This window comes from Apteryx mantelli, chromosome 15 (assembly GCF_036417845.1).
Source record: "Apteryx mantelli isolate bAptMan1 chromosome 15, bAptMan1.hap1, whole genome shotgun sequence".
In the NCBI taxonomy this organism is placed as follows: domain Eukaryota; kingdom Metazoa; phylum Chordata; class Aves; order Apterygiformes; family Apterygidae; genus Apteryx; species Apteryx mantelli.
This window is the reverse complement of record NC_089992.1, coordinates 15,665,379-15,678,698: the sequence shown is the minus strand read 5'-3', so window position 1 is coordinate 15,678,698 and position 13,320 is coordinate 15,665,379. Positions and strand designations below refer to the sequence as shown.

Here is a 13,320-nt window from a genome sequence, read left to right as displayed (position 1 = left end):
CTTACACACCACATAGTCTTGTTCTGATGTGGTAATATATATCGATGCTTAAAGCTTGTATCATGCCACTTGTGTTCAAAGTGCTTTGCAAACATTTCTCAGCATTCCTGGAAGGTAGATAATTAAGTGCTATTATCTCCATTTTACAAAATTGAGGAAAGTTGCTCAAGTCTACACACCAAATCAATCACCTCAGGCAGGACTAGAACTCAGCGTTCCAAGCTACGTGGCTTATAGGGATAATACTACAGAACCTTTATTCAATGCTAGTATTTTTCAGGGGTGCTTTTAAATACGACAACACGAATTTGACAAAAACATCAGGCAGCTACCTACTGGCTAGGAAAATGCTTCAGCATGTCACCTATGTTTCCTATAACCTGTAAAACCATACAGTTCCTTTGTATAAAATACAACTGTGATGTCAGGTGATTTTCACCAGTTTCAGTTAATCTTTAAAGTTAATAGAAATCTCAGCTGATCTATTCTTCACATGCATTTTGAGAAATGTATGTAGAGATGACAGAACCATTCTTAAAAAATTTGATACCCAAAATAATTAACATATAATTGTACTGTTGACCTAGAATTACTCCCCAAAATCTTCAAGTGGGTCTAAGGATCCTTATTGTATAAGGAATGCTGAACTCTAGACAAGAAGGAACCAATAACTCCACTGACTCTTAGAGTCGTATTTTCAACATACGCTCTGCTGAGGGGAGAAGAGGCAGACAAAAGGGGCAGTCAGCAGCAGAGAGGAGCCACTGAGATTGTACTAGCTGCCCACAAGAGAAATGACAGACTCTGGAAAAAATAGTTTGGGTCTACATTTTAAGTTCAGTAGGATGTCTTCTGATGGTTCTTATTCACATGGAGCTACCCAAGGGCTGGACTGGGCTTCTATCTTGAACACAAACCCAACTTGGAGAAAGGTATTTGGAAAAAGGAGAAGGAACTATCCTGGCTTGGCTAACCCTGCCAGAAATCCTGCCCTTTACATGCGGTGTGATCAATCATGGCGTGGCGTTTGATGAGATCAAAAGTGACAAGAATGCCTGCATTCTTTCCAGTACTCATCTCTATTTCTTTATTTATTTTGTGCAGGCTCCCCAAAAGTGGTAAGATTATTTTAAAGCAATTCTACAGCTGCTGAGCAAATTTTCAGAAGATTTGCTTTCAAAGCCAGAAGCTACAGTTTATCCTACTGAGTTGTTTTTAGAATATTATCTCTGTTCTGTCATTGCTCATGACAGTTGAGCTTCCTGAGAGTTCAGAGTAAATGGATATCCATAGATATTAAAATTAAGACTCAGCATCTGTAAAAAAAAACCCAACCAACCAAAAACAACAACAAAAAACTATTACGACCTATACTTGTGATAGTGACTGCTAATCAAGTGCAATGAGAATGACAGAATTTCCTTTTTCCTTTTGTTTTCTGTCATTCCGAAGCATTAGGAAGTTTAAAATTATAAAAGCACATTTTGCTAAGTGCATGCTAATGTTAATCAGAGCCCTGTAAAGGGCTGGAGCTTTCCATTTGGGACAGGACATAGACATTGAAACTATGTCTCAGTTTTTTCACTTGGTTCTGGTTCACCTGGTTCTGATCAAAACGCAAATAATACCAGTGCACCTATCCTGCAAAGCCTGATTTATCTGAGGTGTCTCACTAAATAAACTATGTTTTAAGACTGAGTTTACAGATTATTCATATATTTATGTAGCTATACAGATTTTCAGACAATATCTACAGTTCATCACACTAACAAATTTAAAGGGTTCCCTTTTCAAATGGAAACCTTTATATAGACCAAGGAACAGTCCATGGATTCTAGGTGTTACTGCACATATTCTTTAACTTCGCAAATACATGATTCCAAATGCTCCCTCACTTTTTCACCCTCTTACTATCCCTCTCCCTCAAATTTACAGGCCCTTCCATCTGGAATTTCGTACCATAGACTTGTGGTATACCATATACCTGTTCTTATTTGATTCAACCAAAATTTTATCCTCCAAGCTACCTTTCTAACACCCCATCTCTACAAATGAGGTAAACTGGGGCTCCAAGTCCAACCTTACAGTTGGAAGTCACACCCTACCCCACACTACTGGCTCCCCCTGGCATCCTGAACTATAAGTGGGTATACAGTAGTGTAGCTGTGCTGGATGATGATGAGTGAAGCATCCCAGTCCTTCTTGTGTGCAATCTATTACTGGTGCTGGGATGCACTTACTCTGTATTTTATAACAAAGATTACACTGGAGCAGAGTGGGGAGCTGTGGCTGTCACCACCCAGCACACACATACCCATGTCACTTCAAAAGCAGTTGGCCTACTACCAGTAGCATAGCAGCACAGCTAGGAACTTCTGCTATAGACAGAAAGGATACTTTGGAAAACATTTTACAAAAGCTGGCATATGACAAGAGACTGTATAAAGTTGTAAAAGAAAAGCAAAGAGATTACTCATTTAAAGAAAAATAAGCAACAATTCTTAGAAAAAGCTTATTTTTTCTCATATTTTGGTTAAAGACATTAGATCACTAAAATCAAGTACTCTGAATTCAGTTTGCAATAAGATTATCTTAGTGACCAAACAATTAAAACAATCTAAATGTGCTTCCCTTCCTGTATCAACATAACTGAAATCTGAAGTGTGCAATATTTAAATTGCTGTTATTGGGGGAGCTTAATGACATATTTTCAGGAGCAGTAGCAAACTCCAGTGGTAGAGTACATTTTAGAATAGGATAAAAATAATTTAAAAATATAAATTTTCCAGTTCTCATTATTTACAGATATTTTCTGATTAAAAATCTCAAGACAAATGAGAGGCAAACAATAGCAACAGAAGTAGAGTTAAAGCATCCCCAACAGGTGGAGAATTACAGGTCACAATCTACTTTCTTTTCTTCATATTCTACATCAGGCCAAAGACCGCATAAAAACACTTCCTGTTTTTGTGGTTCTGAGATTGTCAGGGACCAACTTAGCTTGGTTCACCCTGCAGTAAATTGGTCAGTCTACTACTCTGCTAAGCTAGGTAGCAGAAGAATATTTAAAGTTTAAGAATGTGTGGCCATGCTTCTTCCCTATTTTGATCTCTGTTTCAAAAGCCTACTTGGGAACTCCCTGCCTACCAGATCATCTGGTAATGGTCTAAGTAAAAGGCTGGACAAAAGTTTGGGCCATTCTCATTTCCCTGAACATTTGAATCCACATAATGCCTCCAAAAGCATGAAGGCGGATCCTTAGAGTGATTAAGAAAGTATTAATTTAAAAGGTAAGATATGTGGACTGAAACTGGTTGTTTTATTCTTGAGTTGAGATCACTATCCAAATGGTAGGCGTCTTCTATCCCTAGAAAGGCAGCCCAACAGATCTAAGACTGGAATGGATACTTAATTCCTATGGAAACATATGTGCTATCCATCACTACACCCATTACAAGCTCAGTCAATAAACTGACTTGGAATCTTACACTGACAAGAAATGGGAACCTCTACAAATTCTCCTCTGACAAGATCAACACCAAGTTATAGTCTTTTATATTGTTAATATATGACTTTATAGTGTCAATGACATAATTTGGTGTGACCCCTCACTGTATTAATTTTACGTTAGGATAATTTAAGCTGATTGATGTAATTTAGTTATGTGCTTATTTAGATTACTACACTGTTTCAGCTCTAATTGGTTAGTGAAACTGATGATAAATTAACTGTGTCAAGTTATGTGAATTTTTGCTTCTCTGCCTCATTTAAAAAATCTATACAGTTCACAGAACTGATTAAGTTTATCAGTTGCAATACGGGTCATGACTCAAATCTGCAACCACTTGCATTGCTTCTGCTTGCTAATTAAGAAGTCAAAATAAAAACAAGAAAACTTCCTTCTTTGCCTTTGTAGATCTCCAAAACCAGCAATCAATACCATGAGTAATAACTAACACTTTCTAATGGGCACATGATGTCACAGCAACTATTGCCAAGAGTCTCACATTTTTTAAGAGTAATATTTCATGGTTCAAACTACAGTCACTCAGCACATCTAAACCCAGGGTTGCTGGCTTTATTTTGCCACTTTCTTACAATGCAAGTTCACAACCAACATGTAGTGCCTGTAATTCTTCTAATCTTCCTGCTAGCATGAATCAGCACAGAGACTATAGCACAGAAAACAAGGTTAATTAATGTGCACTATTAAGTAAGCCAAAGCTATCAATGAAAATTACCTTAATGGGTGATTTGTGTGCTTTTTGCAATGCAGCCACATTAATTGAAGAAGAGCAGGAGAACAAGATGGCATATCCAATGACAGTTAACCTGCTGGAATGAGAACTATGTTTTTGAGTTAGAAGCATTAGGTTCTACCTGTGCTGACTCTTGCCGGCAAGATGAGCAAGATGAGAAGATCATAACAGAGCTTTTATTTCACTTGACTCCACTACAGAGTAAGTCCAGGATGCCGATGTTACATATAATTTCAGTGCCTAGTCTGTTTCAATATGCTGTTTCAATACATGCCCTGCTTTTTGTCTTCTTAAGGGAAATGAATTAGGTTGAAAGAGGAACAAGAGAAACAAAATTATTTTGTATTGCTGGTGGACAGATGGCTTAATACAAGTATGTAATAAGCCTTCCTTCTGCTGTGACTCCTGTAAGCCATTGAATTTACAGCATAAATCACCATTCACCACTGCAGTCCTCAAAATAAAGGACATTTGAATCACTGAGCTGTTCTGCCACTTTCTTTAATCTGTTTTTGGTCAAACCTTCCCCCCCCTCCCCTTTCTACCACACATATGTGCATTCACTTCTGGGCATATATGCGAATCATTCATGTAACTAACACTGTCTAGTTGACTGCTATCCATCACAAAAAATTCTCTAGTCAGCTCACATAAGAATGGCTATAATTGTCTTTTATCTCTTTTTCCAATACAGACACCATGAGGAGTGGAGGAATACAATAGCTGTAAAAAAGAAGAGTGGATTATGGAATCTCTGTGGTCAAGTCTTTTCAAACAGCCACAGTTACTCCAGGATAAGCAGCCTTTTTGTTTTATTTTGTTGTTAGGTTTTGGTGGGGGGGTCAAAGGCTGAGTTTCTGTTCATGTGAATTCCGTGGTTACTTACTCACAAGCTGGTTACTTGCAAGCAGATTTCCTTGCTTACTTGAAGCTGGGCAGCTGGAATCTGTATCTTGAAATGAGTGTAAACAGCCCTACTAAGTGGGCATCATTTAGGGAAGAACTGTCTATGTTTCAGTCTCATAAAAATGTGGATGTTTCTGTCTCTAAAGTCTTGGTAGACTGAGTGTACAGTCACACCTGATTTTGTTCTCTTTACAAGTTTAATGAAAAAAATCTTACTGTAGAACAATGATCAATGTGGATTAGCGATCACCCATGTGAGGTCTTTTGGGTAGATATGTATATTCCAGCCACTCTTCAGTTGTGCACAGGTAATCACCTGCTTATCTAGAATTAAACACTGATCAAATCATCACATGATTTGAACCACAGAAAATGCAGACTTTCTTTGTTGAGGCTGGTTAAGAGAGAAAAAGAGCTTTATGTTTCCAGGATTTTCAGTTGGTCACCCATTGGACTGATTTGCCTTAAAGTGGTCTGGCACTGAAATAATAAACTGATCTAAATTCTTGTTTATCTTTGCCAAGCTGCCATGATTGCAATCGATGCATATACTTAGTGCCTTGGGAAAAACAGGATTATCCTTTTGAAAATATAATTTCTGTGCTCTGAAGGAATGGATATAAATAAATAAATACTAATTTGAGAGACATCAACAAATCGTCAGGGTCTACTGGAAGGATCATAGATGAGACAGCCACCAGGACGAACTTGAAATGATAGATGAATAAGATTATTCATTATCACAGCAGAACAGAATGCCAAGTTGTTCTAGGTAGTATTATTTTAGGAAGGCTTGTTTAACTTTATGTTGCATTCAGAAATGCAGAGTGGCATATGCCCCTACTCCAGCATATGCTGCCTACCCATACCGAGAAGGGTCAAGCCCTTCTAACATTAAGTGGTGCTGAAATATTATACAATAGATGTTTTTAAACTGCAGATAGATGTGAATTTTAAAAATTGCAATCAGACAAAAAGAGCAGCTCATTAGCAAAACCCTAAAACTCACACAAATTTAAGAGAGTGTACAAGAAGCATGTGGATGCTCTCCGGGACCTGGGCAATTGCCTATGAAAGCACAGTTACTTGTGCGTTAATAGCTACAAACATTTTAATTTACAGTGTTACCATGAGACATGGAATAGAAATGTTCTGCAACTAGATATCTGAGCAAAAAACACTCACACAGTGTTCCTTTGGGCCAATTGATTACATTCAAATTCTCTCTCTGTTCTGTATTAGAAAATTGCTTTTCTTTTCATAGGAAGACATCATTACCACATGGGATCTGATCATTCAATCTTCCAAATCAAAAAGCTGTAAATTTTCTCCTAATTCTTAAAGGTGTTCCAGGAGGAAGACATGATTTCATAAACACAATTAAAGCCAACTGATAACAGTCCAAAAGAAAACTCCCCAGGACAGATCTACAATGTCTTCACTACTCTTCTCCCTACAGTCTGAATGCACTTACTGAGAGACGTGTCTGCAGATGAATAAGCAAAACAATATATATCAAACAGCTCCTTTCTTATTCAAATATTTCATACATTAATTAAGATCATGTTTGCTAGTGATTTTTATTCCCAGCTAACTTGAGCAAGAAATATGTGGCTTACCCCTGAAATACGGATTGCTCATTATCAACATGCAACATTTTAAAATGCAAACAGACATGAGTATGGGGGCAATGAAACCTTAGCCTTGGTTTCCTGTGTAAATTACTTGTGACTACCAATATCGAATTCACTTTCCTACTGCACTTGCTTTCAATTTGTAGTCATCAACAGTAAGGGAATTTGATGTAAAAGGTACAGAAGAAAGCAAGAACAAAAAGAAGGCAAGCCAACATATCTCATTTAGTTTAAAATGAATTAATTAGAATTTTTGAGTATAGATTCCTGAAAAATGCATTACAGTATTTGCCCAGCTGCATGTTAGATGTTCAGACAATATTTACTTTCTTTGCACTTTCTTTTCATGAATATACTGTATGCTGTTATTTATCAATATAAAATTAAAGCGTCATCTTTATACGAAAATGTAACTTGTCCATTTCTAACTCTATTGAATGAAAAAACTCAGATCTCAATTATATTGCTATTTTCACAATGTGGACTTTTGCTACACTCAAATTTAAAAAATCAGTTTTAAACATTCTCTAGAAAAAATCCAGTACTCTGAAATTTTCCAATAATTTTTCACACAATCACCAAGAGATGAAACTGAAGAAAATTCAAAGACATTTTCCAGCTGAGATTCTCCATGAGAAGTACAGCCACACTATATTGAAATAACATACCACTCAGGGCACAGTTAAGAGGAAAACTGATACTAAATCAGTCCTGCTTTATTTCTTAAGCAAAAGAGTAAGAACAACCCTCCTTTGACATTAATAGCTCTTAAGAATTCACCTCACTTAAGACCCTGAATTAATTTGAGAATAGACAGCAGGAACTACTCTATTGCTTTAGAGATTAACATCTTGGTAAAACTGGCATACCACTTTAAACTATTTTGAGTTTATTATTTTTATTAAGTTACAGGATTAGAATACTATGCTAGTTAATAGGTAATATATTTTAATCAAGACGTAGAGATATACACAGTGAATTGGAAGCTAAACAAGAAAAAACAAACACTAGCAGTTAAAGGATAGGAAATTAGAAATTCCAAGTTCTATTCATGAAACTCAATGCATAAGTTTCTCCATATGTAGTATGGATATACAATAACACAAGGGAACTATCAAACTTAATTAATTCTTCTGTGCAATGTTACTTTAGGTCCTTTAGGAAGAGCACTGAACAAGTATATTTAACAAATATACCCTTCTACCTTTCTAGAAGATATACAACACAATAATTCACAATGAGCTGCATAAAGTGAAAGACATGCTCATTGCAATAACAGATGGTGTCATTATATCCTGCAATAAAAAAACCTTTGGTGTTTATGTGCCTTCATGCTATATGAGAAGATAATTTGTTTTTAGGATGTGTTGTAAAAAAACAGAGGAAACAAGATACATGTTCTGATTAAAAATTCCATAACATCAGCTTTCTATAGTGACAGTGAACTCAGCTGGATTCCTTTGCTTTCCTAAGGGTGCAACAGGAGCAGAATATAGTCCTCCTCATGGGCAAACTTTTCACTGGTCAAACTAAGAGTACATGACTGGCTCTTGTATCCCCAGGCCCCTAAACCCTGTGGTAGTATCTTCTAAAGTGATCAGACAGATACTTCAATATCAACGATGTAGTAACAGGTTCCAATACCATTAAAAATGGTTTATTTACATGTACTATGGAAGGTTACTAGAGCGTTTGCTAGTGTCCTATAAATATTTCCGTTTGTGAAACAGTGGTCTAGTGTATGATCTCAACCTCAGCTAGAACAGTGGAAGTCTTTCCAATCCTTGCCACATATCACTATCATAAGGATTAAGAAATGCATTAGCGGTAATACCAATAACAGCTAACAAAACGCTTATAAGATGCTGAATGCCATTGCGGCTGAGAATATCAGAGGGACACAAAAGCAAACAAGAATTTTAAATCAGGAATGGGAGTGAAACAGAAAATAAAAGCATGAAAACTTGGAACTCGTCACTTCTCTCAACCATATTCTTGACAGTAAAAAAACAGACATGATAATACTTACGTCATAGCTTGATAAATATATTCAATTCCATAACGCATTGCAAATTCATCTACAATTTCTTGTGCAGCATCATCAAAGTATACCTTCCAGGCTTCATCACCTCTCACTTCAGGGATTTTTACAACACCATTAGATTTAACTTCCGTCAAGTAATGGAACAGATTCTAGATGTAAGAAATTTTTCAAACAGGAATTTTCAACTTTTAAGTGGCATTCTGAAAGTATATTCTATATAGTAGCCCTCAATACGTTCATTAATTTCAAATTTTGTTTATTTTTCTGAAGACTAGAACCAACCACTCATCATTTGACAGATGAAAAACCCAAGGCTTTAAACACTTTTTTTTTTTTAAATAGAGCTCTGCCAGTGCAGTTTTGTGATTCAGCACTTTATCTATCTCCTTGACATAAGGGTACTTCAGCTAACCAGCACAGAGAGACTGCAACATAAAACAGCGCAGAAACTTTCTCTTCTGTCTTATATGCCCTTGCTAATGAATGAAATCATGATGTTATAAATGCTCACTGAATAGTCCTTCAACTTGAATTGGATCTGTGACCAATAAATTTCAAATTCATGATTTAAAAACTGTAAGTTACAGGAAAACTACTAGAAATATTGCAGTAGGCTCTCAAATAATGAAAGTCGTATTACAAAGTTTAGGTTTAGCAGCCTTCAAACCAAACCTAGTGTTTAATTTGAAAGTAATGGCATAGAATGCTTCTCGGATTAACTAGCTCCATACATATTTACAAACTGGGCAATGAACTTTATTTCTACCTGTTTTCAGTGACAAAAGGAAACTGGCAAATAATTTCAATTGGCTAATTAGTCCTGTAAATATTGATTGTATGATCCTAAAGCCATAGGATTTTACTATTTATTGTAAGCGTCCTGATCGCAACCTTTACAATATCAGGTCAAATAGCATATTTGAGCACAAATGGCCTCAACATTCAAGTTTACAAAATTTGACCACTGAGCATAATTTTGCGGATACATGCTAGTACTGAACTTTCAGCAACGTAATTATTATCTACCAGTTTTCCAAAAGTACTTGTATATTTGGAATAAAACTTCAATGTGTATCACTGTTTGAGGGAAGAGGAATTAAATACCAAGAAAATCTTTTGAAAGACACACTCAGGTTTATTACTCATGATTTTTTTAATTGCTGACAAAAGCAAACCAGATGATAGGAGATCTAATTTTTTTATGTCTGTGCTTCTCCTCATTTTTCTCTCTCTCTCCACTATATGGATTACTGTATGAGGAAAGAGCTCATCTTCAGTTAATAGCTATACTTCTGAAATATACAGAAATGGCAATATCTTCTTAATATTAGCAAGCATGTACGGAGCATCGAAATGCTGAAAGAAAAACTACAGGCACAGGACTTAAAAAGCTCACTCCGCCTTCTCTTTTCTTCTAACTCCTTTTGACAGGAACAATCTATTGGTATTACACCATTCCCTCTTTCTTTGACTCTGAACATTGGTATGCTATCAGAGATGCAAAGTGGGAAATTTAAAATAAATTTGGCCTGAAAAAATATGCCACAGCAAAACTATTTTTATTACTGTTCTAATTTTTTCCAGGCTTTTGTTCTTATCTATATAACAACTGAATAGTAATTTGTTTATAGCATGTCTTAACTTCTCCAACATACCTCGTGTAAACAGGTGTACTGCACATGGTAGGGAGCAACTTTCTCCTCTCCTTTTATTTCAACATTGATTTTCAATCTAATGGCACCAGAGACAGCTGATTTATCTGTCCGCTTTTCTGAAGAGCAGAAAAATAACATATTAGTAACTACCAAGAATACATTTATGTCATGTGAAAAGCTTCCATAATCATTCTAGATCAGTAAGAATGGTTTTTAAAGCCAGAAAGTCCAGCTGCTGAGTACAAGAGAAATTTTTTTAATACCTCACATGGCCATGAAGCAGAATATTTAGTTATGAAGTAAAGAATCTTTCTCACTGTATATCCCAAATTCAAAACAGGTTGCACACAACTTTATGCAACACTTTTCCCTTTATAATAAAAATTACTTCAATTTTCTATTTGGTATCTATACTAATCATTATTATTTTCATTACCGACATTTTCCTTTAGTTATGATGACATTAGCAACAGCCTGAATCCCTATGTCTGACAGAAACTCAGAATGTTTTTAGCAAAACTTGATTCTAGAGCTGAGCTGAATCTTACAGAAGAACTGGAGAACTTTGTTCTAAGGTTTCTGTATTAGCCTGTTAGTTGCTGTCATTCCTTGTGAAGGTTACTGATGTTCTTTGATTCCAACTTTTATTTTTCCTTTACATTCAAGCAGGATAATCTGAGTCAACAGGTATTATAATTTTTGTAATTCCTTTGCAAAGTGCTGTGATGTGAATTGTGAATGAACAGTATAATTAATCAGAATTATCATTTTACAGATCTGATTTATTTCTTTCTGAGTATTTCACTCCTCTTTCCTCCATGTGATGTGACATATTGTATTTGGGTCAATATGTGTATGTATCATAATAAAACACACCATTCTTTTTAAAACATAAAATTATCATGAGCTATTTACCAATATTTATTTTTTAGATTCTGGTTCAAAGGTTTTCATTCTAGATTTTTTTTCATTTGCAGAGCATATGAATTTTCAGTATTAAATTATCATTAAACTGCTTCCAACCAAATCAGCTCACCGACATTAAAAAAAAAATTCATTTCATAATGATTTATGTCAGTATTTATATCACTTTAACCCACTGAAATATTTTAAGGAATAAGATAACTTGGTCATTATCATTCTGAGTTTCATTTCTAAAAATCCTCATTATAACTAGGAAACAGAACATGGTTTTCTTTCCTTTTTTAATAAGAAATCAATACTTCCCTAACACATTTAGTACAATAGCCAATGAAACACTAGACAGGGAAACAAAGACTTGTTGCCCAGGAAACAAATGCTTTACAATTTCAGAAAATTATATTACATAATTCACCTGAAATGTTTTATAGAGCATGCAACCTAGATAAAAATGTTACTATTGAATTTTTATTACTAAATACAGGAGATTAACTTTCAAAGGGCTACTCCAGAACATTTAGTGCACACAAACAGATTTTCAGAATGAAAGAAAAGTTGTAGGCTTAGATTTAGATTTAAAGAAAAGTATTCTGCGACATATTTTTATTGAGTTAATTTTGGTTCAAAGAGCAATGCTTCTTAAGACTTGACCAGACAGGAAAGTCCAGTCATTATGGACGAGAGCACTTTGAGCTTCAGCAGACTGCCTTCAATTTATGACTGTACATCTAAACACATTTCACCTGTATAGAACAGAAAACTCAGTCTAACAAATTTCATGAAGATCTACAAATGTAAAAGCAGTGCAAAACAGATGATGAGGCCCAGAATGATGTATAAATAATTAAAAAATGGGTGATATATGAACGCACACAATAAAGCAAAGTATTTGCTAGATCTTTCCAGGTATCCTTGAAGGTCTATTTCCCATAGAATGCTAGTGTGAATCAACTAGTCTGAAGTGTTGGGTTTTCTTACATAATTTTTGAGTTAAAACTAAATATTTGTCTTTGATATTGTTGTGACTAGTCTAGTCTGTAATTGTAATAAAACTGGATGAAAAGTAAGTAAATATCTTTCATTTGCTAATCAACTTGTAACATTTAAAATTTAAAAAACTGAACAGGTTTACTTTGACAGTTTATTATATTGGTATAAGAGCTACCTATTTTGAAATCCCAACTCCACAGATGTTGAGGTTCTACCTAAATTTGTTTTAAAAAAAAATCAACATGAATCATACCTAAATTATACCATACGTCCATTTCTCCACTCAGTGTTCTTACTTCAATGATTGTTTGCCCGAGGAAGTCATCTGATTCCTTTTTGAAGTGTTGTTTTACTCTGGATTTGATATCATCATCTTCATCCCAGACTCTCACTTTTATTCTATCTGTAGAGTTATGGCATTCACTGTAAAAATAATAATAAAATACAAACTATGAGTCATGCATAAGCTATGTACAATTGTACTGCTGTTTAATTCATGCTCCTTGATTTCAGTACCCTTGCTTAACTGCTTCAAGTGTCAGAATACCAACACTTGCAACACTCAGTGGAATAGAAGGCAATACCGTGTCAACAGGAATAAGACTAGAATTACTATACATAAGAGAAAGTACAGAAATTAACATGATTGAATTATATATACATATGGATTGTATTTAGGAGTATCACGAACTTCTCATTGAAAGCATAAGTTAATTTATAACATGCACTTCCCTATGCTATTAACAAGTATCTTAGAAAATATATAATCAGATCAGGTTTATTTATTTAGGAATGTTATATAGTACATAGAGTAGACCACATAAAAGTAGTAGCCCATAAAAACTGTTAAAACACAAGATCTGAAAAAATTTTAAAGAATATTTCCACTATGTGGCAGGAAGTTTTTAAAT

General features: G+C 35.0%; 1 protein-coding gene across 1 annotated transcript in view; it reads right to left on the bottom strand.

The window, feature by feature from the left end:
- UNC13C (unc-13 homolog C) overlaps positions 1-13,320 on the bottom strand; it is a 215,474-nt gene that overhangs the window by 118,645 nt on the left and 83,509 nt on the right. Inside the window, exons 10-12 of the mRNA XM_067305207.1 lie at positions 12,663-12,832; positions 10,499-10,614; positions 8,829-8,992 (exon numbers count right to left, since the gene is read on the bottom strand). Of these exons, the coding sequence (XP_067161308.1) occupies positions 8,829-8,992; positions 10,499-10,614; positions 12,663-12,832 (450 nt within the window). The remainder of the gene's footprint in view (positions 1-8,828; positions 8,993-10,498; positions 10,615-12,662; positions 12,833-13,320) is intronic.